We start from the raw sequence: 26,051 nt of genomic DNA, 5'->3' as shown, positions 1-26,051 counted from the left end.
CTTGGCTTTTACTGGTGGGGCTCAGTATCTGGGTTCTTTTAGCTGTGTTATTGTAGAGTAAACTAGAACTGGACAAAGTTGTTTTTTGATAGACCTTGTCATGAATTTCAAAAACAAAATGTGAATGTGAATGCTCAGGTACTTCTGATGAATTTTTAAAGCCTACAGGCTTCTAGCTGCTGAGTTGCCTGATGAGTTCTTTGGTCAAAGCCTGGAATTTTGTTTTTCAAGGTTTGGAAAAAAGTTACAATAGGCTTTGTGTTGAGTGTGAGGGAATGAGAGCGCTGATCAGGTTTTATTTAACTGTAAAGGTTAACCAAAAATTTTAAAGTACCTTTTTTTTTTCATAATGCTTTCCTTTGCAAGTGCACTTCTTTTCATCTAGGAAAACACTGTTTAGTAGAATATTGCTATTTTTCCATGTTGTGTAGACAAAATGGAATCGTCTTCAGAGTTTCTAGTCTCTTGCAGACTGAGACAGCCTGGGAGTTAGTATGTGGTATTGCATAGCAGTGTAGAACATTTCACTCTAGACTGAAATCCTGTTAATATTACTGGAGTTCTCCAATGAAAGTTTGGTCGATGCAATTTCCTAAGTCCAGTGTGTTTTCTAAAGATCTTCTAAGATTATAGATTAAATAAGGTATGAGTATATGGAGTGTTTTATGATGCAGGTGTATTTAATGCCAGAGACAAAATTGTCCCTAGTCAAAATGGGAATTGAAACATTTTAGTGGTATATGTTACATGATGCTAATATACAAAGCAGTGTTAGTGTTCTAAAACATTCGTACAAGAACGTGTTTAAGACAACTACAGAGGTAAACAAGCTTTGTGGTTATTTCAGGGATCTTTCTGTCTCCCAACTCCTGAGCAGGAAGAAAACATTGGTGAAGCTCCTATTAAAACCGTCTGAATGGTGAAGAATTAATACGGGGTGAATTACGTTTAAATGCAGTACTCCTGCTTTAAAGGGCAGAGCAAGCACTTTCCTTGTGTTCCCGTGGCCCTTGCGTATTTATAATGAAACCCGTTGCAGGGGCAGCAGCTCTGTTTACTTGTGTTATCATTTATAGCTGCTGCAGCTCGACAACTTCTACCAGCAGGGCCCATCTCGGAGGGTGAGGGATCGGCCCCGGGCGGGCGCGCCGACAGCCGGGCCCGGGGTGCCGCCATTACCGGCGGTGGGCGCGGGGCCGCGCGGGCCGCGGGCGGCGCTGAGGGGTCGCACCATGGCGGGCGCGGGTGGGCGGGCGGCCGCCTCCTCCACCTCGTCGGAGTCTTACACGGGCCGCGGCTCTTCCACGCCGGGCGTGGGCGGGCGAGCGGAGCAGACGTTCCGCTACACCCTGGGGCTTCTGCAGACACCGCACAGCACGGAGAGCAGCGCGGGCTCCTCCAGCGGTGGGGCACGGCCGGGCGGCTCCAGCGGGGAAGGTCTCGCAGCCGGCCGGGCCGCCGGGAGCGGCGCGATGAAGCCAGCGGCTTCCGAAAGAGGAGGTACGCTCTCTGCCTTATCTCTTTCTTATCCTCCTGGTCTCTTTGCTCGGGTCGGGTTCCGAAAAAGCTGTTAAAAGCGGTGCTTACTGAGATGGGGCAGCAGCAACTCGCAGTCATAGAGACCTTTTTTTCATTTAGCCTGCCAGAACAATGGGAGTCCTTCCTTGCACTTCTTTAAATAAATCTCTCTTATTTTCTGTAGATAGTAGTAGCTGAGTTCTCTGGTGGGATCAATAAACGTGTTTGAATTGCTGCACGGTGTTTGCTTTACAGCAGAGAACTGAAACATATTCAATTGGTTATGAGTTTGGGGGTTGTGCTTGATTTGTTGGGTTTTTTGGGAGTTTAGTTGCTGTTGTTTTTTGGTTTTGTTTTTTTTTTCTTCCCTAGCTTTTGAAACAGTTTTACGTGCCTGTCGTCCTCGATGTGTGGTAAGAATGTTGTGGTCCTACAATGCAATACTGCTATTTGCCATCCTTTACATAAACCTACTATCAAAGTACGTATCTTGGCAGGCAGCAAAAAAAGTTAAAATTCTGGTGTTTTTAAACGAAAAGAAACTGAAAAGAGTTGGAAAGTATTTTAACGCTTGCTGCAATGAATTCTGAAGTACATATATCTCCATTATACATAAATTTGAAATTAGGTAAAATGGGTTTGGGTAATATATGTACGAGTACTGAGGAATCCTAAAAAACCCCAAAACAGAATGCTAATTCGAATAGGGCATGACTTAAATGTTGGGTTTAAGAAGTACCTGTATATGGTTTGGTTCATCCGGTCTTTAAAATTACTGTTTTCCCGCTGTTATGCCAGATTTGGTACCTTCTAAGAGAAGTCTCTTCTGCCAAAATTCTAAGTGAACTTATGCCAAAATCTAAGTGAATGCTATTTTTAAAAAATTGTCAATATGCATTGCAATGCTGATGTATGCACTCTTTAAAAAGTTCCCAACCAAACAGTCTGAACTAATACTTTTATCACTTGTCACAGTTTTAAGATTAAAAAAAAAAAAAACCAAACAAACACAAAGAAAATCCCGCTTCATCCTCCAAAAAACCCAAACCCCAGAACCCCAGTACTGTAAATATTTTTTGTACCAGCCAACCTTGATAAAGAGTTATGCAGTTAATTGATCATCTAAAAACAGTACTGAAGTATTTTGTCTTGTGCGTCAGTTTTTAATGTAATATAAGAAACAGAAACATTTGTGCTTGCGTGTTTTGTAATACCTGGAGTTTTTAAAGTTTTTAGTGGTTCTGCTGTTTATATTTTCGTTCATTTTCTTAATCTTAAAAAGCAGTTATCTAAACTAGATTAAGGATGTCTTCAGTCATCTCAAGAGAATTGAAAACAAGTAAATTACGTAAATAATTTATTGGAATTTAAAAGTGTTCCGAGACAAAGATATTTTGCAGGACTTAAAAAAGTAGGTAGATCTTAAATACATGTGTAAAAGAAACTGCTGTTAACAAATACATCCCAGATTACTGTATGATTTCTGAGAGTTGATCCCCATAAATTCAAAGGGTTATTGTTCCCAAGTGGTTCTCTGTTTTCTTTTATTGTCCTGTTTTTTTAAAAAGAATGCTCAGCTTTAAAAAAACGGTTTTCATAAACGTATGTGCAGTTTGAGGTAATGATTTTTCAAATGATGGGCAGCTGTGAGATGAAGTTGATTTTTAGCATTCTTTCATAAATCTAGAATATTTTACAATATTAAATGATATGTAGTAAAGTGACTTCTGTTGTATTATTTCAGTTCAACAGTGTAAATTTTTTTATTGGCACTGCAGGCAATCTCATTGTAGAAAATAATCATAATAATGCAAGCTTGTTTTCAAAGCAGTCTGATTTTTATTTAATTTTATACTCTGGAGAGCTTTCATAGAATGACGTTTTGTTTGGATATCTCTATTTCTACTAATAATAAATGAAGTTTTGTAAGCTGTTTTTTGTATATTGGTTTCTGCATAAAAATTTGTTGTGGCTGTTTTCATAATTTACTTATTTCTCTCTCCCCTCAGAATCATATTTTGGGGACAAAAGTTCTTGCGTAGAAAATGCTAACACCTTGAATCTCACGAGTTCTTCTTCTGTGCGAGGCCTGAATAGCACACGTGTAGGAAAAACACCTCTCTCTTCTGGTAGATCTGTTTGCAGGAGCCATACCCCTCTTATGGGATATTCGGGTAAGATTAACAGCTCTTAGAGGAAATAGTCCAACTTACATTTCTGATGTTATTTTGTTAAACATAGTTTAATTTTTAATGTGATATGTTAAGATACTAAAATAAACTCAAAATACAGTGTGTTTTGTACTGCAGAGGATGCTGCCAAGGAACAATACACCAACAAGAAAATACTACTTTACATACTGAGAAGATGTTTTGGTATTGCATCCTCTTGCCACTTACTTTGCATTCATGTATGAATTATCAGTGTAGTTAGAATTCAGACTTTTTTCAAATTGTCCAAAATTGAATTATATTTGTGGACGTGTGGACATGTAGTGTGGTCACTAAAGAGCCCAAATTCATGCACATCTCTAATCAGGGTTTATTTTTAGGCTTGCAATGCATTGGACATCACATGTAACATAATCCTCAAGTTTCTTGATGCAAGTTTTATGTATTTTATGTTGGCGTGTTCAGAGGTGTAGAACGCTAGTTTTTCAGAACACTTACACAGTAGCTGATGGGAGTACATTTTGCAGTGCTTCGTATGAGTAAAATGGTGTTACAGGGTGCCTTGTGATGCCTTGTGCCATGTTATATGTGCTCTATATGTGCTCGTAAGTGCTCTAGTAACACAAAAGTAATGGCATTTAAAGGTAGTTCTTTCACGGTCTGACTAATCATTATCAGTTCAGTCTTTAGTGTTCTTAACAACTTAACTGATAATGATTCTTTCATGCATCATGTTTATCCTTGCTCTGTCATTTGTGGTGCTCCTTGATCAATCTTTCATTCATCTGTATTGAATGTAACTGAATATATACATCTGTTTTGCAGTTACATCCTCATCTGCAGTTTCTGCTCATACTGTTGCATCGGTTATTGTAGCTGTAGTAGAAGGAAGAGGCCTTGCCAGAGGTGAAGTAGGGATGGCCAGTATAGACTTAAAAAATCCTGAGATGATATTATCACAATTTGCAGACAACACAACTTATGCCAAGGTATTTTATGTGCTAATTGTTGTGACTTACAGTCTTGAAAAAAACTTACGACTAACGGGAAGTTAAATTTCTAGTTTGTGGAAGAGATTTTTCAAAAGTGGAAGTAACAAGTTCTAGAAAATGTGCAGTGTTGAAAAGACTGCTGTTTTCCTTACTGTGCCTCAGATATTAAAGAAGAAAGAATGTTTTTCGAAAGAAAAACGGGCTCTCTGCAAAATACACCGTATGTGGGACTGAGATGCCTTGTTTGGAAGAGCATTGGGCAATATATGGTAGTAGAACTTGCAAGTGTTCTTCATCAGGCAAAACAACTCTGAGAACAGAACTGCATAAATGTGTGTGTGTGTGGTAATTATAGGTCTAGCTTTGGTTACTTAAATATTCCGTCTCAGTTAGAAATGAAATTCACTCAACTTATGGCCAGCACTGCATGTTCTGCATTAATTTGGTGAGTAATCTCTGGTTTATGCAGCAGCACCATTAGTGAAACATCTTTCATGGTTTTATTGTAGTTATGCATGCTAGAAAATAATGTGGCTTGTAGCATCTTTACAATATTCAAAGAAACAAAAGCTTTATTAGGACGGTAACTCGCTCTGACTCAGGATGTAAACAACCATCAAATCTGTTTACTAAAACAGATGTATAATGTTTGGGGTTTCTTTGTTTTGTTTTATTTTTAAGCATTAGTGCTTTTAAAGCCTGTTCTGGTCTTAACACATAGCTACATATTGAACATCCTTTGTAACTGCCTCTCAGGCCATGGCCAGATTGTACGTTGTTTTCCTGCCTTACTGTTACAAAAGCTGGCGTTTTTATTTGTACACATATGTTCCTAGTTTTCTATTTAGATTACAGAGTTCTCCATTCTGTGCTCATACCTGATACTGCACTCACCATTCAGTCAAAAGAAGAGAGATGCTAGTGTACAACTACTTTTCCCCTAATGCGGGAAACGCCCTAACAGCCTAATTTCTAGCCTTAATCTCTCACACCTTTAATAATGTGTGAAAAAATTCATGTTGCCAGAGGTTTATGTCCACAGAGGAGACAGAGGTGTCCTGTACCTTTTATTCATGAACAAAGGGAGAGGCCATGGTGCATTTCCCTATGGGGTCTCTCAAATTGTTGGAGGACTGCAGCCTCCTTTTTATCCTAATCTTCTTGGCTGCATCACCTTTGCCCATTCCGTATTGGCTGAGGTACTTGGGAGATACAGACTTCCCGATCTGCCTACTACATGTCCCCGTTAATATGCTCCCCCCTGTATAACGTATGATACATGACCGTTAAAATGAGCTGTGAGTTCACCCTGGGTGGGGGAGTTAAAATATTCATAACCCTATTGAGTCTTTGTTCTTCTCGAAGTTCAGGAGTTGAGCATGACCTTGGCTAAGCAGCAGTCCGTATCAATTAGTACCAGTTTTTGAAATTGATGGTTTGTCCCGTTACTTCCTTATCTACAAGTCTTTGGCCCTATCTGCAAGCAGATTCACACAATCTGTTTGTAAAGACACAATCATGTTACTCCTTTCAACAATATTGTCTATCTGCCGATCAGCTGTTTTCTTACACTCTCAGAATCCATGCTTTGCCTAGTGATTGGTATCCAGCCTGCTGTATTTTCTCCTTCTTGTGCATACTTTTGTTTTTGAATGTTCTGCAGATAAATTCAGGAAAGTTTATTGTATTCTTTAAGTTCTTCAGGATTTGCTGAACTGTGATGCCACTGGAAAAAAACTTTCTAACGATTAGTAGATATGAAGGGCAGTGACAGCCCTCCCACCCCAAATGCCCTTAGATTTATTTTGTTTATTTTTTATGCTTGTTTACCTTTTCATTGTGACATCATCTGTCCCTTCTTGCACATCCTAACTTCTAAGCAGTTAAAATATAGTCTGTTTCTTTATGTTCCTCCCTTGAGAATTTGTGAATGCTGGTATAAATGAACATAAATGCATAATGTTGTTTGTCCTTTCTTATACAGTCAACAAGTAGAAGAGCATATAGTCTACTTTAAATCTCTACAGAGGGTGTGCATAACATAAAGCTGGTAAAATACACACATTTTTAGCCATGTTAATACCGAGATAAATGTTACTAGAGGAAGTTAAAGCAAAATCAAAAACTAGTCTCAATAGAAAGATTAGTAGTATTCTGATGTTGCATTTCTTCATCATCCAGAGCACCCTTAACCTTTCAGCTGCAAGCCCAGAAAGCTGCCATCTGTTGAAATAAGTCCTTCTACCCCATCATAGCCATTGACTATAGTTTTGGATATTTCTCTCTTGCTTCAACAGCAAGCATGATTCTGTGTTCAAATAACGGGGGATAAGCTCTATATTTTGTTTATTTGTTTGTTTGTTTTTAATTTAGTTTTGTGTATATTTAGATACATATGAATTTGACTCATTAGTGTAGAAAATTTGGAACTTGAACTGATTTTAAAATACAAGGGTTCTGTATTTCATGATTGCTGTTCATTATTGTCTAAAATATTTTAGATCATATCATTTTTTAATTGAATTATTTTGAACTTTTTGTTCAGGTTATTACTAAACTCAAGATTTTAACACCGCTAGAAATAATAATGTCAAACACTGCTTGTGATGCAGGGAACACAACAAAATTGTTCAGTCTGATAACGGAGCATTTCAAGGTAAGATCTAAAATTTCTTTCGATGTTTTAGAGTTCTTGTTGATCACTTTTATACGATGGTTGATTTGAGAGTTTTATGCAACTTTTAAAATCCTCAATGTGGACAGATTTTGTTTTCTGTGATTCTCAGGTCTAATTTTACAATGGTAACGAATAAACTAAATGCAGCTCCCATGCTGCTACTTCTAATACTGACAGTTACAGAGATAAATATATTGCTGATTAAAGCTGAAAGTCTTGAATTTGTGGCATTGAGTAATTTGAGTAATACTGAACCTAGGAAAGATACAGAAATTTTAAAAAAATGAAGTATTCTCTTTGCTTCTCCCTTGTTCTCTCAGCCTGATAAATCAATGGCGCTGATGTATCATAGAATAGGAAAAAGAACACTGTCAGGATAAAAGAGGATGAGATGAACTAGTATAAGTAATTTATGAGTATTAAAGCCTCAGAACCTTTAAAAAACTATTAATTACTACCTGAACTGCTTCATGCCTACAGAGCTGATGGCTTCTTCATGAGTGCTCTTCTACTTCCTGACCTCTCTCCTCTTTTTCTCACGTAAATTACTTGTGCATCACACACCTTCAGTTACATTGACCTGCTTGTGCTAGTAAGGTAGAATGAATACTTCTATGAAGACAGATTGTGGAATCAGTTGATAGATTTCTTGGAAACAGGTATTACTAGAAAAATACAGAAGTCTCTCTGATGCAACTTTTAAAACTATTTGCTTTCATCCCTGTCTTCATAGAATGTGACTTTTACAACTGTCCAGAGAAAATACTTCAATGAAACAAAGGGTTTGGAGTACATAGAACAATTGTGTGCATCTGAATTTAGCACCATTTTCATGGAGGTCCAATCGAAGTACGTTTAAATAAGGAAAAGCATACTGTGTCCAGATAAGTTTTTAACAAAATCGTTTTATGTACTCATTACATATGTCTGTGTCGTGTTGCGAAAGTTAGAAAATCATCACAGAGCTGTCTTTTTATTTTGCCCTCCAGTGTTTCTGATATATCTAGAAATGTAAAAAGAAAGCCTGTTACATAGTCGGGTGTTCTTCTGAGTTTTCACAGCTTTCCACTTTGTCTTTTTCATTCTTTCCTTAAAGATACCTTTTAAGAGCTATGATTGCCTTTCTTTCTGGCCTCAGCAAGCATTTTCCATGTATCAACAATTTTAAGTGTTGATACTTGGTGACCAGGGTCTTCAAGTCACGTGTATGTGTTGAAATATGTATGTTCACAGTACCAGCTATATAGTGTAGGCTGTCAAGTGTACAGAGGCTCAAACATTTATGAATATTTGATTTGCACGAATATATGTTCACTAGACATGGGTTTGTGCATATTTAAAATATACTGCTTTTTCAGTGCTATCAATTGCAGTAGTTGCCAAGCTGCAGTAGTGTGAATGTTATTTCTGTAGTGCACTGCTTTTGTGGCGTTTTAATAGCAGTATTCAACATTCATTAAAGATTGTTTCTTTCCAAGGTATTACTGTCTTGCAGCTGCTGCTGCTTTGCTAAAATATGTTGAATTTATTCAAAACGCCGTTTATGCTCCTAAATCGCTCAAGGTGCGTTTCCAGGGGAGCGAGAAAACAGCTATGATAGATTCGTCATCAGCACAAAATCTTGAACTGGTAATTAATAACAGAGATTCTCGGTAAGAATAGTTTTTTCAAGTTACGTTTTTATAAAGATGGATTTCACTAAGTTTCCTTGACATTTGTGTCAAAGAGCAGACCATTATATTTATTTCTATATGAGAGAACTTGCATACCATTCAGAGCTTCTAAAAAAAATATTTTGACAGAGAAATACGTTACAGTTCAGCACAATATTTCTAGCACAGGAAATCCTAAAGTGAATTGTAGAAAGAGATGATGCATAATCATCTTTACATTGCTGTGTATGCTTTAATCAGACTTAAAAATTTTATTTATGCAGAATTTCACAGACTAGTAAATGAAGAGGCAATATTTCTGCAAGAAGTTCCTTATGTTGGGTTGAAATACCTGCATTTTACTCATTTTACGCAAGATACATGCTTCAGCCTTGAAAGGTTGTTTCGTTTTTTTAGATCTAATGGTGACAAAGAGAGTAATTTCTATACTGATGGTAATGTGCAATATGGTACTTGATTGCATGGTAGTTTTCCATATGGAGGTCAATTCTTGGAGTGCTTCCTTCACTGGGAGTTAGTTGCCTTCTAGGCAGAAGAAACTTCAAGGCTTACCTTCTCCAGACTGTTACACTTCTGGTTAGCAAGAGAAATATTTGGAACTTGCATTTTGCTGCCTGTCAGTTTCTGAGATCCACCTCTGTTTAGATGTCCACTTAACCACCCCGATATAAAAAGGGGAGCCTGGAGATTCCTCATTCTTCCAAGTACTGTTTATAAGAGCTTTCCCCCTTGGAGAGATGCAGTAGAACCACAGAATGCCTTGCGTTGAAAGGTACTTTTGGAGCAATATTTTTCTGAAAAAATATTTTTCTGTTCATAATTTCACAGATGGTTTTGAGAGGAAGGTGGTTATAAGAGGAACTGAGCAACAGTAAACTGCTTTAAGTTTCTCTGGGGTTTTTTTTTAGCATTATTGATGAAGAATTTTTGCTGATCCATTGGCAAGTTTGAATCAGCCAAACATAGCTGTTTTTATTACATAGATCTTACCTCCAAAGCTGGGGTAGATACCTTTGTATTAGGTATCAACAGGTAAAAGTTAATAGTACAGGCACGCACTAGAAATACCTAAGTCAAATTTGTGTGCCAGTCTTAATTCTGGAGGAACTTGGTCTCTCTTCATTTAACTGTGCAGGGAAGTAAGTCCTCAGTTGCTTAAGGACAGGCACTGTGGATAGCCTCCCAAATGTAGAGTTCCACTTAAGCATTGTCATGAGTTGCATGGTATGGTATATGCACCCTCAATACAACTGGGTTTGGATTTCCTCCCCTTTTTTTAAATTCTTTTGGCTATTGCTTTGCTTTTTTACGCCATGGTATTTCAGGGTGTTTCTGCTCGCTGTACCTGCCTACCTACCTACCTATCTTCGTGGTGTTTGTTTTGTGTAATTGTATCAGGTTTCTTCCTATTTGAGTTCTGGTTTAAATCAATATGTTAATATGGCCCCAGTATTTCACGGGTCTTCTTCCAGCCAATAGCAAAGAAGATTTCAGGTTTCTAAAACTGTTTAGCTGTGTAGTAGGTGTAAATATTATAGATGGCTTATTCTACACAGGTGCAATCATCCTTAAGCGTGAAACCCTGGGATATGTTACATGGAAAAGCCAAAAAGATGAAAATAGTATTTATAAGTTATAAGCATGTTATTTAGTGCCTGTATTGACTGAAATAAGTTCTTTAAAAAAATAAAACCAAAGATTATTTCTCTTTTGGATTTCTAAGTATTTTAAATAATTTTCAGAAATGTATTTCAAGTAAATTGTTCTGCTTAGTATTTGTTCTCTGATTATAATTTGAAAATTTGCCTCCTTGTGTAGGGTTGATTTGTTCATTTTTTAATTTATTTTAGTTTTGTTCATTTTAGTTTAATTGAGAGGGAAAACGTAGATGTTACCACTGTAGTAGCGATGGAATGCTACTACAAAAAATAAATAAAATGCTAAGTACAAATGTATTTCTATACTTACATAATTGAGGGCTAATATTATATTAAATTACATTGAATCTGGCTTCCTAAGGTGCTGTAGTTCATATAATATACATGGCAAACAGGGAGACGCTAAGCATTCCAAAGCATGCCTCAGATTTGTAGGATACGTGACACTTGCCATCTCTTTTTTTGGTGCCTGTATTCTTCACGTCTATTTTATTTTCAAAGGAATGGTCACACACTTCTTGGTGTTCTAAATTACACTAAAACTCCCGGTGGAAGTCGAAGACTTAGATCCAATATCCTGGAACCTCTAGTTGATGCTGAAACAATTAACACAAGACTGGACTGTGTTCAGGAATTACTCCAGGATGAGGAGCTCTTTTTTGGTCTTCAAGCAGGTAGTAGTTTATTTTGTAACACCTAATATTAAATTTCTTTTTAAACATTTTTTTCTAATATAGGAAAGTATGTAGTGTGACTCAGTATGTTTTGAAAAGTATTTTTTAATGGTTTGTTAGGTGGCGTAGTGGGCACTTAATTTTTTGAAGTTATCTGTATTATCATAGTGATACACTACTCAAGTATTTTGTTTAGAAAAGTGAATTTCTCTGATAAAGTGTATAGAAGTCTGTGAGCCAATAGCCTTTTCAAAGAATTGGAGTTTGTCTCTTTACCCGTATGGCTAGGTATGCATTATGTTTGAGGTAGGCAAGCATATATAATGTATACATGAAAAAGCAAACACCTTGCTTAAGTAGTACTTCCGTATAAATATTTTTTTCCAGTTGCTTCAGGAAAACAACATATGGTCCAGAGAAAGGTAAAATACAATACCAGAATTAGTCCACATGAAGCTGGATCATATAATCTTAATCTGTATCACAAGAGAAATATGATTCAATCTAAGAAAAAAAAGTATTTCTGAATTTACAGATGTCTACCTATACAATAGTCCCTGCATGCTTAGGTATAGTAAGTATAGTTACAACAAAATAATGCAGAGAGTAGCTATTTTTAACCTAGTTTTTACCATATATGTCAATAATTTGTGACAATAGAATGTAAGGAAAAGATTAGCATTAGTATAGCTAAGTAACTTTGTGCTTTAAAAGAAAATACATCTTCTTACAATTTCAGTTTAATTTCTGATGTGTCCTGTACTTTTGTTTTACAGTTATCTCAAAATTCCTGGACACAGAACAACTACTTTCAGTTTTGGTACAAATTCCAAAGCAAGATACAGTATGTTTCAAAATACACCTTACAAAATCAATTATCTGTCTATAACATTCAATATATAAATGTGATATCTATAATTCATCTTAATTTATGCAAATATACTTCCAAAAATGTTTACTCTTTCATCACTTCCCACCTTTATTCTTCATAAGTATACATTTTATTCAACAGTCAACTCAGATGAGAGAGAGGAGAGGAATTTTCTTCACATGAGCATAAATGAAAAATGTGTTTAGTGACTTACAGTCCTAGTGACTGTTACATCTCAAAGCAAGATTACTTTTTTCATCCGACCTTCCCTCATATATCAGTCTGTATGTTAACACATGTAATACAAATACCAAAACTGAATAAATACATGTAGTTCACCAGTGGATCTTGGTTGACACCAGACCCAATAGTTAACTACAGTGAGTTTGAGGTAACTGAACCTCCACTCTGTTTCCAGTAAGAATATTGAAACCACGCTGTTCTAAGTTAACATTAGCCTACTGTGCTTGAGTTGGATATTTCTGCCACTGCTTCTGAGACTGATGATTCCTTATGTTCAGGCTTGTGTACCAGCATCTTAGATACTGACAACTCTTTCACCTCTCGGTGTCTTTTCACATGCTGATTTACCTACTTAGATAAAGGATTTGTCTAATGCTAGTTAAAGAAATCAGGCACAGACTCAAACAGGACAGTAATAAATGCAGGTAAATGTCTTTAATGACATAATCAAAATCCAGAATGTGTATTGCTCCCAGCTTTCCTTGTAGAAATGTGTAACATGAATTCATGAGTTCATCTGTATGACTAAAACTGTCACACAGAACACTTCTATGTATGCACAGGACCATGTACACCAAACCTTTTTACTGCAGTGTTTTCACTGTTGGCTGGTTCCAATATAGCAGAGCATTCATGCAATAGACATGCTTATTCAAGTGCTAGCTCAGTTGCTTTTATCAAATGCTGGATTAGGCAGTTCAGTATGTTTCATTCCTGCTCTCCATAAAAATTTTCATTGTAAACCTTCCACCAGTCAGCAGATGAGATGCACATCTGAAAAGCCTACAGTTTCAGTTACTAAATGTGTGAGTGGTGTGTTCAGCATGAGCATTCTCTCATCCTGAAGAGGCTGTCAACTGACAGTCTTGCTGAGATGTGGTACTTGAAAAATCATGTCAATGGTGAAATCATTTACTGCCTTTGGTCTTAAGTGTATCATGTGCAAAGATTCACTTTTAACACCAGTTCAGTTAAAATTCCTTTGAGAACTAGTCAAAGATCCATTCCACTACCACCTTTTCATGTATGACCACATCTGTTCTTTTGATCTCTGATTCCTTCATGGGACTTAGGCCCCATATTTATTTGGAGATTATCATTTCTCCATTCATGCATTTAGCACTCTTCAGTTCTATCTTTTACAGAAAAAAACTTTATATGACTGTAAGATAAGAGATGCCCTCAGTCACAAGAGTAAGGAGATACTATATATGAGTGAGAAAAGATTTCACATGGGGCCATGTTCATGTGCTTATCTATGCTTACCTATGTTATTTCCTTAAAATCCTGTTGCACAGTGCACGTGTACTGCATATGCTATGCCCTAACGTCAGCAGCAAAATTCTTCATCGTAAGCGTTAATGGGGCGTACGAAACAAGGTTGAGGGTTTCTGTGAATGAAAGATTTTGAAGAACAGTCATTATTGTGAGAAAAAATTTGAAGTATTTACTGGATTTTTTGTATTATCATGTGAGCAGATGTTTAAGGATGTACATACATTAACCAAAGAGAAATCAACCAAACCTGGGTTATGTTGTGTTTAACAGCATCAATGGAAAAGGTTGTGTGCTTCATTATAACACATAATGTATTTGCTTTGAAATAGTCTACAAATTGTGTAGCACTTGTATAGAGTTAAGTGTACGTAGAAGATGAAGTTTTCACAGCTTGGGCTGGCAGGGTGTTCTTAGAGTCAGTCATTATCAGTTCAAACATAGGAAAATCTTAACTACTGATGGACAAACTATCACAGCAATGTAAAATTTAGGTAAACATTTTTTGTGCAGACACAAAGTTGTCAAAGTGAGCTTATGAAGTGTTTCAGGAATTTTCATTAAATGTATAAGCCTGTTAGTGTGAAGAATATGAGTTCTACTAGTTCTTAAGTACTTTTTAAAACAGTCATACAAATACCTCCAATATTTGGGAAATTTTTCAACAGGTTAAAACTGCTGAATCAAAAATAACTAATTTAATCTACCTGAAGCATACCTTAGAACTTGTGGAGCCTCTGAAAGTAAGCTGTCTTTTTTCTTTCTTTTTTTTTTTTTAAATAAAGTGCAGACCATTTTGTCCTTATTTTTATGAAGCGCAGTTTATTAAATTTCGTAGAATATGTCAGGTTGGAAGGGATCAATAAAGTAAAAAAGGAATATCAGTCACAGAATGCATAATCCCTTGATTCTTAACACCAATTAAAAATACACATTTGAGTCTAATACTGTGAAGAGCAGGATTTCTACCATTACCTGAATAATTGATTATATAACAAACATTTAACTGAAACTCCTGCTCAGATTCCACAGACTATTTACACAACTGCTGATTAGCCTCACTGAATCTGAAAACTTTCAGTCCTTGAAAAAGGCTGCAAAAAGAAGTAACTGTCATGTCCGTATTTTAATCTTCAACAGGCTGCTTTAAGAAGCTGTAGCACACAGCTGCTAAAGGCTTATTACAATTCTCTTGAAGATACAAGGTATTTATCTTAACACTTAGCTACTGTGTTAGAAACTCTCATCTCAAAAGTGCCTGTAAGATTAAAGATGTTGCATCTTTGCTCATTTATAGTTATGGGTATAGCTTAATTTTTTTGGCTAAAAGCTGATTTTAATTGTCAGAAAATCTAATTTTCAGCTAAAGAATACAGGAAAAAAGCAAGAGAGCTAGCCGTGATAGCGAAGTTGCTGCTGAACTGAACTCCCTTAGAAATAATTCTGAAAAGACAAGAGTAGTGGTTTCCTAGAGTCTCCATAATAATGCAAAAATCAAGTGTTGTGTATTTGAAAAAAATGTATATTTGAAAAATAATTTCTATCTCCCAAAGATGTAAATAGTATTTTTAGTCAGACTTTGGTATAGTCACACGTCATTCTGAGGTGAAAATAGAAATGAAATGTAGTGTTTTGTTTTAACAGTAGATAGTTTGCAGGTAGCTTCACTTATTTGTAATACTGTTACTTGTAATTTGGGGATGATGTTGCAAGTAAAAATTGTAATGTATTATGTATCTAAGTAGTGATACAAATGATATTGCAGATTTGGAATTATACTTGAAAAGATTACAACTGTAATTAATGATGATACAAGATACACAAAAGGATGTCTGAGTATGAGGACCCAGAAGTGCTATGCTGTTAAGCCTAACATCAATGAATTCCTTGACATAGCTCGTAGAACATACACAGAAATTGTTGATGACATAGCAGGTATTTCTAAACTAAAATTTTTATTTATTTGGAGTTTAAAGTACATTGCATTTGATGTCTAGAAGTCATGTAATCATGTATGTTACAACCTTATCATATGTAAAAAGTATTTAGTATTGGGATGAATTGATAGTCGTTGATAAGCAACTGAGATTCTCCATTTCTGGATAAAAACTCAGTTTTATTTTAATGAAATTGAATAATTATATGGTGATTCCTATATTCAAAGCTCCGTTAGTCCTTGTCCTCCTAAAGTGCAAAAAAAGTTGAAGGAACAGAATTACTCCACCTAAAACATTTTGCATAAAACATGTAAATCTTTCGTTTCCCTTCTTCATTTAAAATATCTGAGCTCTCTGTTCTTTATATTTTAAGTAGTCTTATCTATCTGTAGACTACCTTTTAACTAAGGTATTAAGAGTTGGAAAATACAAACAAAAGGAGTTTTAGCATGATGTGGGTTACTGTGTTTTAGTAACCTTCCTGTTTATCATTATGTCAAAATAGAAGAAAAAAAATTCTTCTGAAACTGATTTCCTTGTTTTTAGTGTGAATTGTTGATCTCTAGCTAGAGGGCCATCTTAGTTTAGTCTATAATTGGAAACCTAAAAGAGCGTCAGAAACTTTAGCACCTGTCGTATGTTACAAAGTTCCTGTCTTATTCTAATTCTACGTTCATACATAGTGAAAAATACAGATGAGACTAGTTTTTTATTCCTGAAACCTTCCATTAACAGTTTCCATCTTTGTACTGGCACAAGTGTGTGGATCTGTGCTTATGTACATGCATGTATGTAATTTGGGTTAAATCTTTGTATGTGGTACGTAGGTATGATAACGCAACTTGCAGAAAAGTACAGCCTGCCAATGAAAACAAGTTTCAGCTCTGCTCGTGGATTTTTTATCCAGATGAATGCTGATTGTTCAACATTACCTAATGGCCAGCTTCCTTCAGAATTTACAAAGGTATCTGTACAAGATATGTTTTAGCATAATATATTTATATACTTTACTTAAGATATGTAATACATTAATAAAGTACACATTATACAGTAAACAACAAAAAAAATAATTTCAGTGAAGGTATTTAGAAGTAAATGGAGGTTTAATTGGGATGTTTTTATAACTACCCTATGTTCAGTTATATAATCAAAAATGTGCAAGTACATGCAATTACGTTTTGTGCAAGAATAAAGCTGTATATCTTGCTAATTGATGTCTTAAATGGAATTTTCATTAAAACTTACATAGTAAAAATGAAACTGGGCACTGTTTTTTCTGTTTCCCCATATGGTTCCCAAACTGGTTTTTAGAAACTGTTTTTCTTTCTGATAGTAAGGCAAGCTCTGATTGTTGGTTTCAATTTCCTATAGATCACAAAAATGAAAAACACATATAGCTTCACTTCAGCAGATTTAATAAAAATGAATGAAAGATGTCAGGAGTCCCTGAGAGAAATATATCACATGACCTACTTGTAAGACCTGTTAAAACTAGTTAATATTTGCTAAGTACATTTATTTTCTCCAATTAACAGCTAATTACATGGTTTTTTAAAGCTACCTTTCTGTTAAGTTATGGCTACTTTCAGAAATAGTCTAAAGCAACATTGTTCAAGTGTACCTCCTGAGACAAAAAAAAAACCCATAATGTGCATATTGTATTAAACATGATTGCAAATATATTGGCATTTATTAATAGAAGTGGTCATCATGTAAAATTTTTATGGGTGAATTATCTACACAAAATGGCACAATGAATGCATTAGTTTTGCATCGGTAATGCAGAATTGTTACTTTTAGTCAGTTCCTTTTATTTAGAATAGAACTGTCTATTTCTGTATCTTGTCCTTGCTGCATGTCACATCGCTTTCCTCTCCGATTCACAGCTTAGTAAGTGTAATGTTACCTGTCAGCTGAATGGAAATTCTTTCTAGTAACCATGTAGGGGTTTTATTGACATGAAGGTCTAAGGGAATCAGAGTCACATTTCACATGTTAATAAAACATACTTGATTCCGTAGCTATATTTTTAGTTCATTCTCTGTGCGAAGCTTTCATATGAGCTGTTGGTATTAGTGGTATGTGTCTTGTGTCTGGTCAGCAGAATGTTAGCTGAGATGATGGTACAAGATCATAATTTACTACAAAGAATTTATACATTTGCTCACATCTGGTAGACATGATCGTGTTTTATGAGTGACTTTTTATCCCAATGTATGCAGTATGAACATTATAGTTCCTTTATTTCTGTCAGTTGTATAAAGTGACAGGATGCGCCATGCAACAGCTAAATCAGTGTCTTATTTCAGAATAGTGTGTAAACTACTGAATGAGATCTATGAACACATTCATTGCTTATACAAGCTGTCCGACATTGTGTCTATGCTGGATATGCTACTTTCATTTGCCCATGCCTGCACTCTTTCCGATTATGGTAAGTTTCTTCTTTGATTCTGTTATGGGCCAGATAAAGACCCTTCCAATGGAGAATGACAAGGCTGTTTTGTCTGGTTCCATTTCTTTTTCTGCATCTCAGTACTCTTTAGGTGAGTGTCTCTCGTCTGCCGTTGCCAATTTTACGCTGATGTTCTTTCTGCTTCCATTCATTGAAATTCTGCCAGTTAGCTGCCATAAGCCTTCCCAGTCACCCTTCTCAAAATAGACAGTTTAAGCATATTCTGTTGAAAAACAGTAAGTGTATGGGCATTCTGAGTTTACGCTTTTTTCTGTTCTAGTGGCAGGAAGATAATATGAGCAGATCAGTGTTAAGTATATACTGTAAAACAAAATGCATGTCTAACTGTTTCTCTGCTTCAGTTTCTGGAACACTTTTAGACATTTTAGACATACTTCCCAACATTTTTGGAAGCAGAGTCTATTAAGGAGTCCAGGATTAAATGCTCATCTGCATATTGTTCGTCCTCTTCCCTAGCCGAGTTCTGCAATATATAAATTAGCACATTGTCTTCCATTAATGCTGATAGATAAAGTGGAGCCATGTGTAATTGATTCAGAAAAGAACCATATTCTGACGGAAATCCATAGAGATAGTTCCAGCATCGAATGGATCTTTGTAGGTGTGGTATATTCCCAAATAATCAATATGGTAACATGTAAGAAAAATAGAAGGAATGCTGCTTCCTTGTTTACCATGTAGATACAGGGTACATATGTAGAAGTAACAGGAGTCCACGACCCTTGTACTTTATATGCTTTTAGCAGTATAAAAGAAAAATTATTAAAAATACTTCCATTCTTTATATTTTTATTACTGGAGTCCAGCCCTATTTACTAGGGAACAAAAACACAGAATGTTAATTTAGAAGTAAAATTTTAGTTATGGGTTTCTTTTTGTAGTTGTAAATCATGAAGGCTTGCATGGCAATCAGAATCTATACCTGAAAGTGGCTGGTAATTCTTGCCAAGAGCTCTGCTCTGCAAGAATTAACTTTATTTCAAAACATACTAGTTTAATAATGTAGAGGTTTCCATGCTAACTCTTTGGTGTTTTACATCTTTTTTCTCATTTAGTTCGTCCAGAATTTACCGATACTTTAGCAATCAAGCAGGGATGGCATCCCATTCTTGAAAAGATAGCTATGGAAAAACCTGTGTCTAACAACACGTACCTGACAGAGGGCAACAATTTTGTCATTATTACAGGACCAAATATGAGCGGAAAATCAACATACCTAAAACAGATTGCTCTCTGTCAAATTATGGCACAAATTGGTGAGTAAGAGTGTACAATATTAATCATCTTCAGCTTTTTTTTTTTTTTTTCTTGTGTGGTTAAAAATACCTATAAAGTTGAATGATTTAGCTTCCAGAATAATGTTTTATCTAAATAAAATATCAACAGGTAGTTTGTAGTCCATTTGCTTCTACCAGCTCTTGCGTTGCTGACAGAGGCAGCTGTAGGGTTTTTCATCTGCCGTTGGAAACTTACGTTGGAAACTCTGTGTATCTTGAAACCTCCCCAGTCTATCTTTAGAGAAGCACAGTTGCATGCTCTAGTTCTTTGGAGCACCATAACCCAATCTAGCACCCTATGCTAGATTGACAGTGAGTGTCCTTCAAGTATGCTGGTCAGACATGTGCGTTAGTCATCCAAAAGAAACAGATGACCTTGAACGTACCTAAACTACGTAGAGAAACATGTTTCGGGACAAGTACAATTAATAGATAAATAATCAACCACTTCAAATAAAAGTAGTAACAAGTACTGCAAGGTTCTGTTACTAAAGTTATAAAAGTAAACCAACTGTTTGTCAAGTCTGAGACTCATTCCTATATTCAGGAATTCCTCATGACTTTTTTCTTAGAAGTAAGTCTGGTAGCACAAGTCAAAGATCTATAGAATGAAGCTACTTAGCAGTGGAGAATAAAATTTATCCATCATGTATTTGTGGGTTCAGTCCCCAGTAACTGCAAGTTCTTGAGGAATTGCTCTCAAAAACGTGAGTTTAATATGAATAAAGCAGACTGAAAAGTTTTTGGCAAAAGGTTCTTGTTCTTTTCTGTTTGGTAAAACTAATACGCTTTGAAGTCTGATAACGGCAACATAATCTTGATTTTGGGAAACAGAGATTTCTTGGGGCTAGTAAATCAGCGGACACAGAAATGTAAAACAATCCTAGAGTTTATTCTTTTTTCTGCATCCCTTTAGACTGACAAACAGCTTCAGGCATATGATTTCTTAAAAGTTTTACTGATAAGCTTCTTTAGTTATCCTATCTAGATAATAACTTTTTTCTTATAAATTAATGGTAGAACATAATCTTGCAAAACTCTGTCAAGGAAGATGCATTCTCTGCTGTGCACAGAAACCAAGCGTAAAAGCAATTTTTTGTCCCCAGAGACATATTCAGGCAAATGTCATAGAATAAGAGAAACTTGTATTTTATTTGCTTTGTAGGTTCTTATGTCCCAGCAGAGTATTGTTCTTTTCGAATCGCAGAGCAGATTTTTACCAGAATAGGTATGGATGATGATATTGAAACAAATGCATCCACGTTCATGAAGGAAATGAAAGAGGTATGAAATACAGCTATCCAGGTCCAAGGCCCATTTTTACTGTTAAGGCAGTAGAAATTGTACTACTATATTTCCACTGAAAGAGTGTACTTTTAGTAAGAAATTCAGTCTTCGTCTATTTTATGATAAACCACAGAAAACCAGGCATCTCTTAAATAGAAAGATATTCCAACGTGAGTAAAAATCAGTGCTCTGTTAGATAGTACTTTCAGCATTTTTGGGTTTGCTTAGACTTTAAACTATTATTTGTAGGGGCCTAAGCTCTCTCAGTTTCTTCTCACAAACTGGTACCATTTTGAGGGTAAGTGATATGTTCAGTGGAAAAGAGAAAGAGTGCTGTAGTGTGAGTCTTCACTTGATTAGAATTGACAGCTGTTTGAAAGCTTTGAAAAGGTAAAATCGTTGTATCTCAAGAGATTTTTTTTAAATTTCTGCATTACGTTCCATCTGAGTAACATAAAAAATGCCTATTTTAAAAAAACCCATTTATAGGAATGATAACACATTGAATATTTTTCTAGATAACGTACATCATACAAAATGCTAATGATAAATCACTCATCATTATTGATGAACTTGGCAGAGGTACCAGTGCTGAAGAAGGTATCGGCATTTGTTATGCTGCCTGTGAATATCTGCTGAATTTAAAGGTAATTCTGTTTTGAAAGAAATTTAAGCCTTAGAATTGTTTTGTCACCCTGAAAGTAAATACAGTATTTTCTCATAATTTAACATCAGTTTTTCAAAGATTTCTTGGTTAAATACGATATTTTTCATAACTGGTGAATGGTAAGACTTACGGTGATAGAGGAAACATGCTGACATAAGCTGCAGTTCTGTTCACTGGTTGTTGTGATTTAACCCCTGTTGGCTGCTAAACCCCTCCCAGCTGCTCGCTTGCTCCCCGTAGTGAGATGGGGGAGAGATAGAAAGGTAAAAGTACAAGAACATGTGGGCTGAGATAAAGACAGTTTAGTAAGTAAGGAAAGCCACATGCAGAAGCAAAATAAGGAATTCATTCACTACTTCCTATTGGCAGGCAGATGTTCAGCCATTTCCTGCAATGCCATATTTCAGCTCAGTGACTGTTACCTAACGCCAAATGTCCCTCCTTTCTCCTCCGTCCTCACAGTTTTTATTGTGGTGTTGTAGTATGGTGTGAGATATTCCTGGGGTGAGTTTGGGTCAGCCATCCTGGCTGTGTCCCCTCCCAGCTCCATGAACACCCCCACCCTGCTCACTGGTGGGGCAGGGTGAGGAGCAGAACAGCCCTTGGTGCTGTGCAAACGCTGCTCTGCAGTGGCTAAAACACGAGTGAGTTATCAGCGCAACACAAGCTACTATGAAAAAAACTAATTCTAGTCCATCTAAAACCAGTACACTGGTCACCATATCTTTCCAACTTTGCTTGCAAGCTTGTAAGTGTCTGGAAAGAGAATAACCCGCTCCGTTTTGTTTTGCTTATTTAGTTTACTTTTCATTTCGCTTTATGCTTGAATGGTAAAGGTGAACCTCTTCACCTGGTGGTTACCTTCCAAAATACAGTGGTAGTTCCACACAACTTGTGAATTGCTCACAGAGGTTAGAAACTTGTTTAGATAAGTGGAAGATAATTTCAGATGGATTGCAAGCTTCACCTCTACTGCTAGTTATGTGATCAACCTCAGGTGGCTGTTACAAGCCTTTTGAGTGTGCAGGTGTTTGTTTCTCCTCAGAGTTTATTCAGAGTACTTTGTGGGGTTTTTGGTTTGAAAGGCTCAGATTCTTTCTGTCGCTTGTACTTTTGATGAAGAATTCTTTGAGAGAATTAAGCAACCATTCGACAGTCATTCCAATCAACACTGGTCAGATTTTGTAAGCATTATGGATTTCCTTTTGTTTCTGATACTGTGTTTTCCTTCTGTTGAGAAATGAGCGGGAGAATCCCCAGATGGAAAAGATGTACTTGCCAATGGTAGAACGCATCCCTTAAGGATTTTAATTTGCTTTAGTAGTTTAAAGCCAGCTTTTCAGTGTTTTGCAGGAAAACCTGGACATCTATGAGATAATTTTTCTTATTTATTGCAGTTTATTTCTGGATAATTTCCAAAATAAATTTTCTTTCTTGTTTCCTTATTTAGGCATTTACACTGTTTGCTACACACTTCCTGGAACTATGCCATATAGATGCTTTATATCCCAATGTGGAAAACTACCATTTTGAAGTGCAACATGTGAGAAGCAGTGCTGGAAATAAGGAGAAAATTGCTTACACTTACACACTTTCTAAAGGATACACAGAGGAAAAAAACTACGGTAATGGATTCCACTGTGACTTACAGTTGGTAAAAGTTAACATAAGATACAATTTCAGTTATTGGGCATCAAATGGTATTTTTCTGATGACAGGTTTCTCTTAAGTTTGTCTCTCTCTCTCTCAAAAGAGAGATACAGAGATCTGCAGATCTGTAATTTGTTGCAAACACCTGAGTGTTTTAAGAAACCATGTAGTGAGATAGTAGTTTCGGCTAGTATGAAGAACTTACATGATATTTTGTAGTGAAAGAGTTGAGTCATTCTGAGCATACGCTACTTGAGTTCATTTAATCCGCACTTACGGAAGTGAATGTTCTGGAGAGACTTAAAGATGTATCTGCCATAAGCAGTGATATGACTAGTTAATAGCAGGTTGGCCCTCTTTGATTAGCAAAAAGGAATCTAGTTTCTTTTAAAAATGAGAGGAATTTTACAGTATATTAGGCTAAGGCAATTTCGAGAGGGTTCACAAAAGCATCAGTGTTCTCTGAAAAGTGGATTTACTTCCCTTTTAATTTCTAAGTTATAGTGTAGATTGTGCAGATTTATGGGTCAATAAAGAGTGAGTGAGTGACAAAGATTTAAAGAAAACTGTATGTTTCCAAATCCTAGATTTTGATGTTGATTCCTTGATTTAGGTAACAGTTAATCAAGAGGAAGATAGCTACACATGACTTTTGCAAGCTATTGGTAACCAAAGACTAGAAATTATTCCAGTTAAGCTTCAAATAGTGGGACTTAAAACTTTCCTTGATCGGAATTTCAGAATAAGTTTGTTTAACTTTGGCAACACAAGCTCAATTTTAGATGCTACACCGTCACTAACTCAGAAGAATTGTATGTTTAGAGAGTAACAGAGAACAGGAGACCTTTAGAAACTCACTGTTTGTGTCTTGGCTTTACCTTACTTCAGCGAAGTCGCATTCTAAGAAAGAGTGCAAGGGCTCTTCGTGACCCCTTTTCATTTTTAAACCTGCCGTATTAAACCACCCAATGAACCACAGATTTTCCAGGGGCACAGACAAAGGAAAAATTTTAAAAATCATGTTAGGGCAGAAAAAAATATTTACATCTCTTTCTTACCCAGAGTATCTGGAAATTTGGCTGTTGGAAACAAAAAAGTTGAAAAATGACATCCATGTCCACTGGATATAATTGAGAGTACAGTTATCACAACCTCCATATTTACTGCCAAATTAAAAAAACTGAACCAAGAAAGCTGTTAACACCATGGTGCCATTTTTTTCCTTTAAACCCCATAATATATCTCATTCTACCCATTTACAGTATTACCAGCAGTAACTTGAGGTGTATTTTAGAGATAGCATTAAAACAAAGTAGACATTTTATTTTGTAACTCTCAGAACCATATTGTTTATTAACAAAAAAAACCCCAAAACCCAAAACAACAACAAAAAAAAACCCCAAAAAACAAACATACCACACACAAAAACCACCAAAAAACACACACAATGCGAAAATATACCAAAATTATTTTAATAAAAAGTAAATCTTTTTCCCTTAGAAAAATAGGCTAAGTTAATTCTGGAAGACATAATGTGGAAGGTAGGGATAAAAATTACATTTTAAAAATCCTGATTTGTGTTTTATATGTTTAGGACTAAAGGCTGCAGAAGTGTCCTCCCTACCATCATCCATAATTTTGGATGCAAAGGAAATCACAAATCACATTGCAAAACAAATTTTGGTAGGTAGTAGAAAATTATAATGCTGTATTTCATAGTTTTGATAAAACTCAGATGTATTTTCAGTTTTTGAAAGGATGCGGGATAAGCACTGCCTGTGTTTTAATGAAAACAGATTTCATTAAACTTTGTTATTTCACAAAAAGGTTATACTGAAGGTCACTGTTAGCTGACAACGCAAAATGGCCCTTAGGCTAAAGGAGTATTGGATGTAATGTTTGTTGCAAACCAAGAATTGTGAGATCAAAAGTAGGCTGGAGAATAGCTAATACTAGTATTTTTGTAATAGAACATTATTTATTTCAAATTTTAATGTGTGTATATTTTTAAGAACAGCACAGGCAGAAAAGCACTCCTGAGATGATGAAACAGAGAGCTGCATACCAGTTAGCAATGAGATTGGTTCAGACTGCCAGAAACTCTCGACTGGACCCAGACAGTTTGCGTGTATATTTGAAAGGCCTGAAGAAAAAGTATGAAGCCAGTTGTCCCACACCCGCAAAAATTGATGAGCAACAGTAATGTGTAACATAGGCTGTTGTTATGTTGTTATGACTACAAGATGATTCTGGTCTTTCCCATAGTATTAATACTGTCTTTTCACATGGTTTTATAATTTTTAGTCTAAATTATACTCACTGATGGAAGACCGTATCCTTTATGGGTTTTTCCCCTCCAACGTATGTGGAATAGAAGCATTTACTTTCTATGAGAAACACAATTCTTTTTCACAATAAATTGTATAATTCTCATCATTTTAGAGACAAAAAAAAATTTAATGTTTAGTATTTTGTAAGTGATATATCTGTTATAATAGTTCTTATATCTGATACAAAAAGCACTTAGATGGTTCAGTTATCTTGCATAGATGATCTTTACTTGCACTGTTGAACCTGCATCCAGAAATACTCTTGTTCGCTACTCAAGAAGGGTCGTAACTCTCTGTCATTATGCGTAACCCAACATAACACAGGCAGTCCGGGTCTGCTGCCTCTCCAGAACTGGGCAACCAGAGCTTTTTTGTAATACAATAACAATATATTACTATGGTATTGATACTGTTGATCAATTTTTGTTTAGAGAGTTAGTAACAGGAAATAAATAAAACGTTGAACGTCATTCTTCCTGGAGTTTGTTGGGGTTTTTTTTTTATGCACAACTTCATTGAGTGACTGTAACCGTGTATTCCAGCTTGAAGGAGTTTATCTTTGCTTTTTCCAGTGAAGGTGGGAGGCGCCGGGCTTCGGCGCTCTGGCATCTGACACAGGTAAGATGGTCTGTTATTACTAACAAGAATTTCCACCTCTGCACATGGGGGAGTTCA

The 26,051-nt window shown here is 36.0% G+C and overlaps 1 protein-coding gene across 1 annotated transcript; it reads left to right on the top strand.

The window, feature by feature from the left end:
- Positions 1-1,217: 1,217 nt before the first annotated feature.
- On the top strand, positions 1,218-25,846 carry MSH4 (mutS homolog 4). Its single transcript, XM_048310930.1, has 20 exons — positions 1,218-1,500; positions 3,528-3,692; positions 4,515-4,678; positions 7,227-7,337; positions 8,092-8,207; positions 8,837-9,010; positions 11,191-11,363; positions 12,140-12,207; positions 14,421-14,495; positions 14,893-14,957; positions 15,518-15,687; positions 16,517-16,653; positions 17,061-17,164; positions 17,999-18,123; positions 19,221-19,421; positions 20,608-20,726; positions 21,248-21,376; positions 22,847-23,021; positions 24,641-24,729; positions 25,064-25,846. The coding sequence occupies exons 1-20, from the start codon at positions 1,233-1,235 to the stop codon at positions 25,247-25,249; spliced, it is 2,814 nt and encodes a 937-aa protein (XP_048166887.1). The 5' UTR covers positions 1,218-1,232; the 3' UTR covers positions 25,250-25,846.
- Positions 25,847-26,051: the final 205 nt, after the last annotated feature.

This window comes from Corvus hawaiiensis, chromosome 8 (assembly GCF_020740725.1).
Source record: "Corvus hawaiiensis isolate bCorHaw1 chromosome 8, bCorHaw1.pri.cur, whole genome shotgun sequence".
In the NCBI taxonomy this organism is placed as follows: domain Eukaryota; kingdom Metazoa; phylum Chordata; class Aves; order Passeriformes; family Corvidae; genus Corvus; species Corvus hawaiiensis.
Note: the sequence above shows the minus strand (reverse complement) of the source record. Positions and strands in the feature narration are given on the sequence as shown.

Coding starts and splice junctions, on each gene's coding strand:
- MSH4 (XM_048310930.1), top strand. CDS start 1,233: ATGGCGGGCGCGGGTGGGCGGGCGGCCGCCTCCTCCACCTCGTCGGAG. Junction 7,338..8,091: donor TGATAACGGAGCATTTCAAG/GTAAGATCTAAA, acceptor CTGTCTTCATAG/AATGTGACTTTTACAACTGT. Junction 17,165..17,998: donor ATATATCACATGACCTACTT/GTAAGACCTGTT, acceptor GTCTTATTTCAG/AATAGTGTGTAAACTACTGA.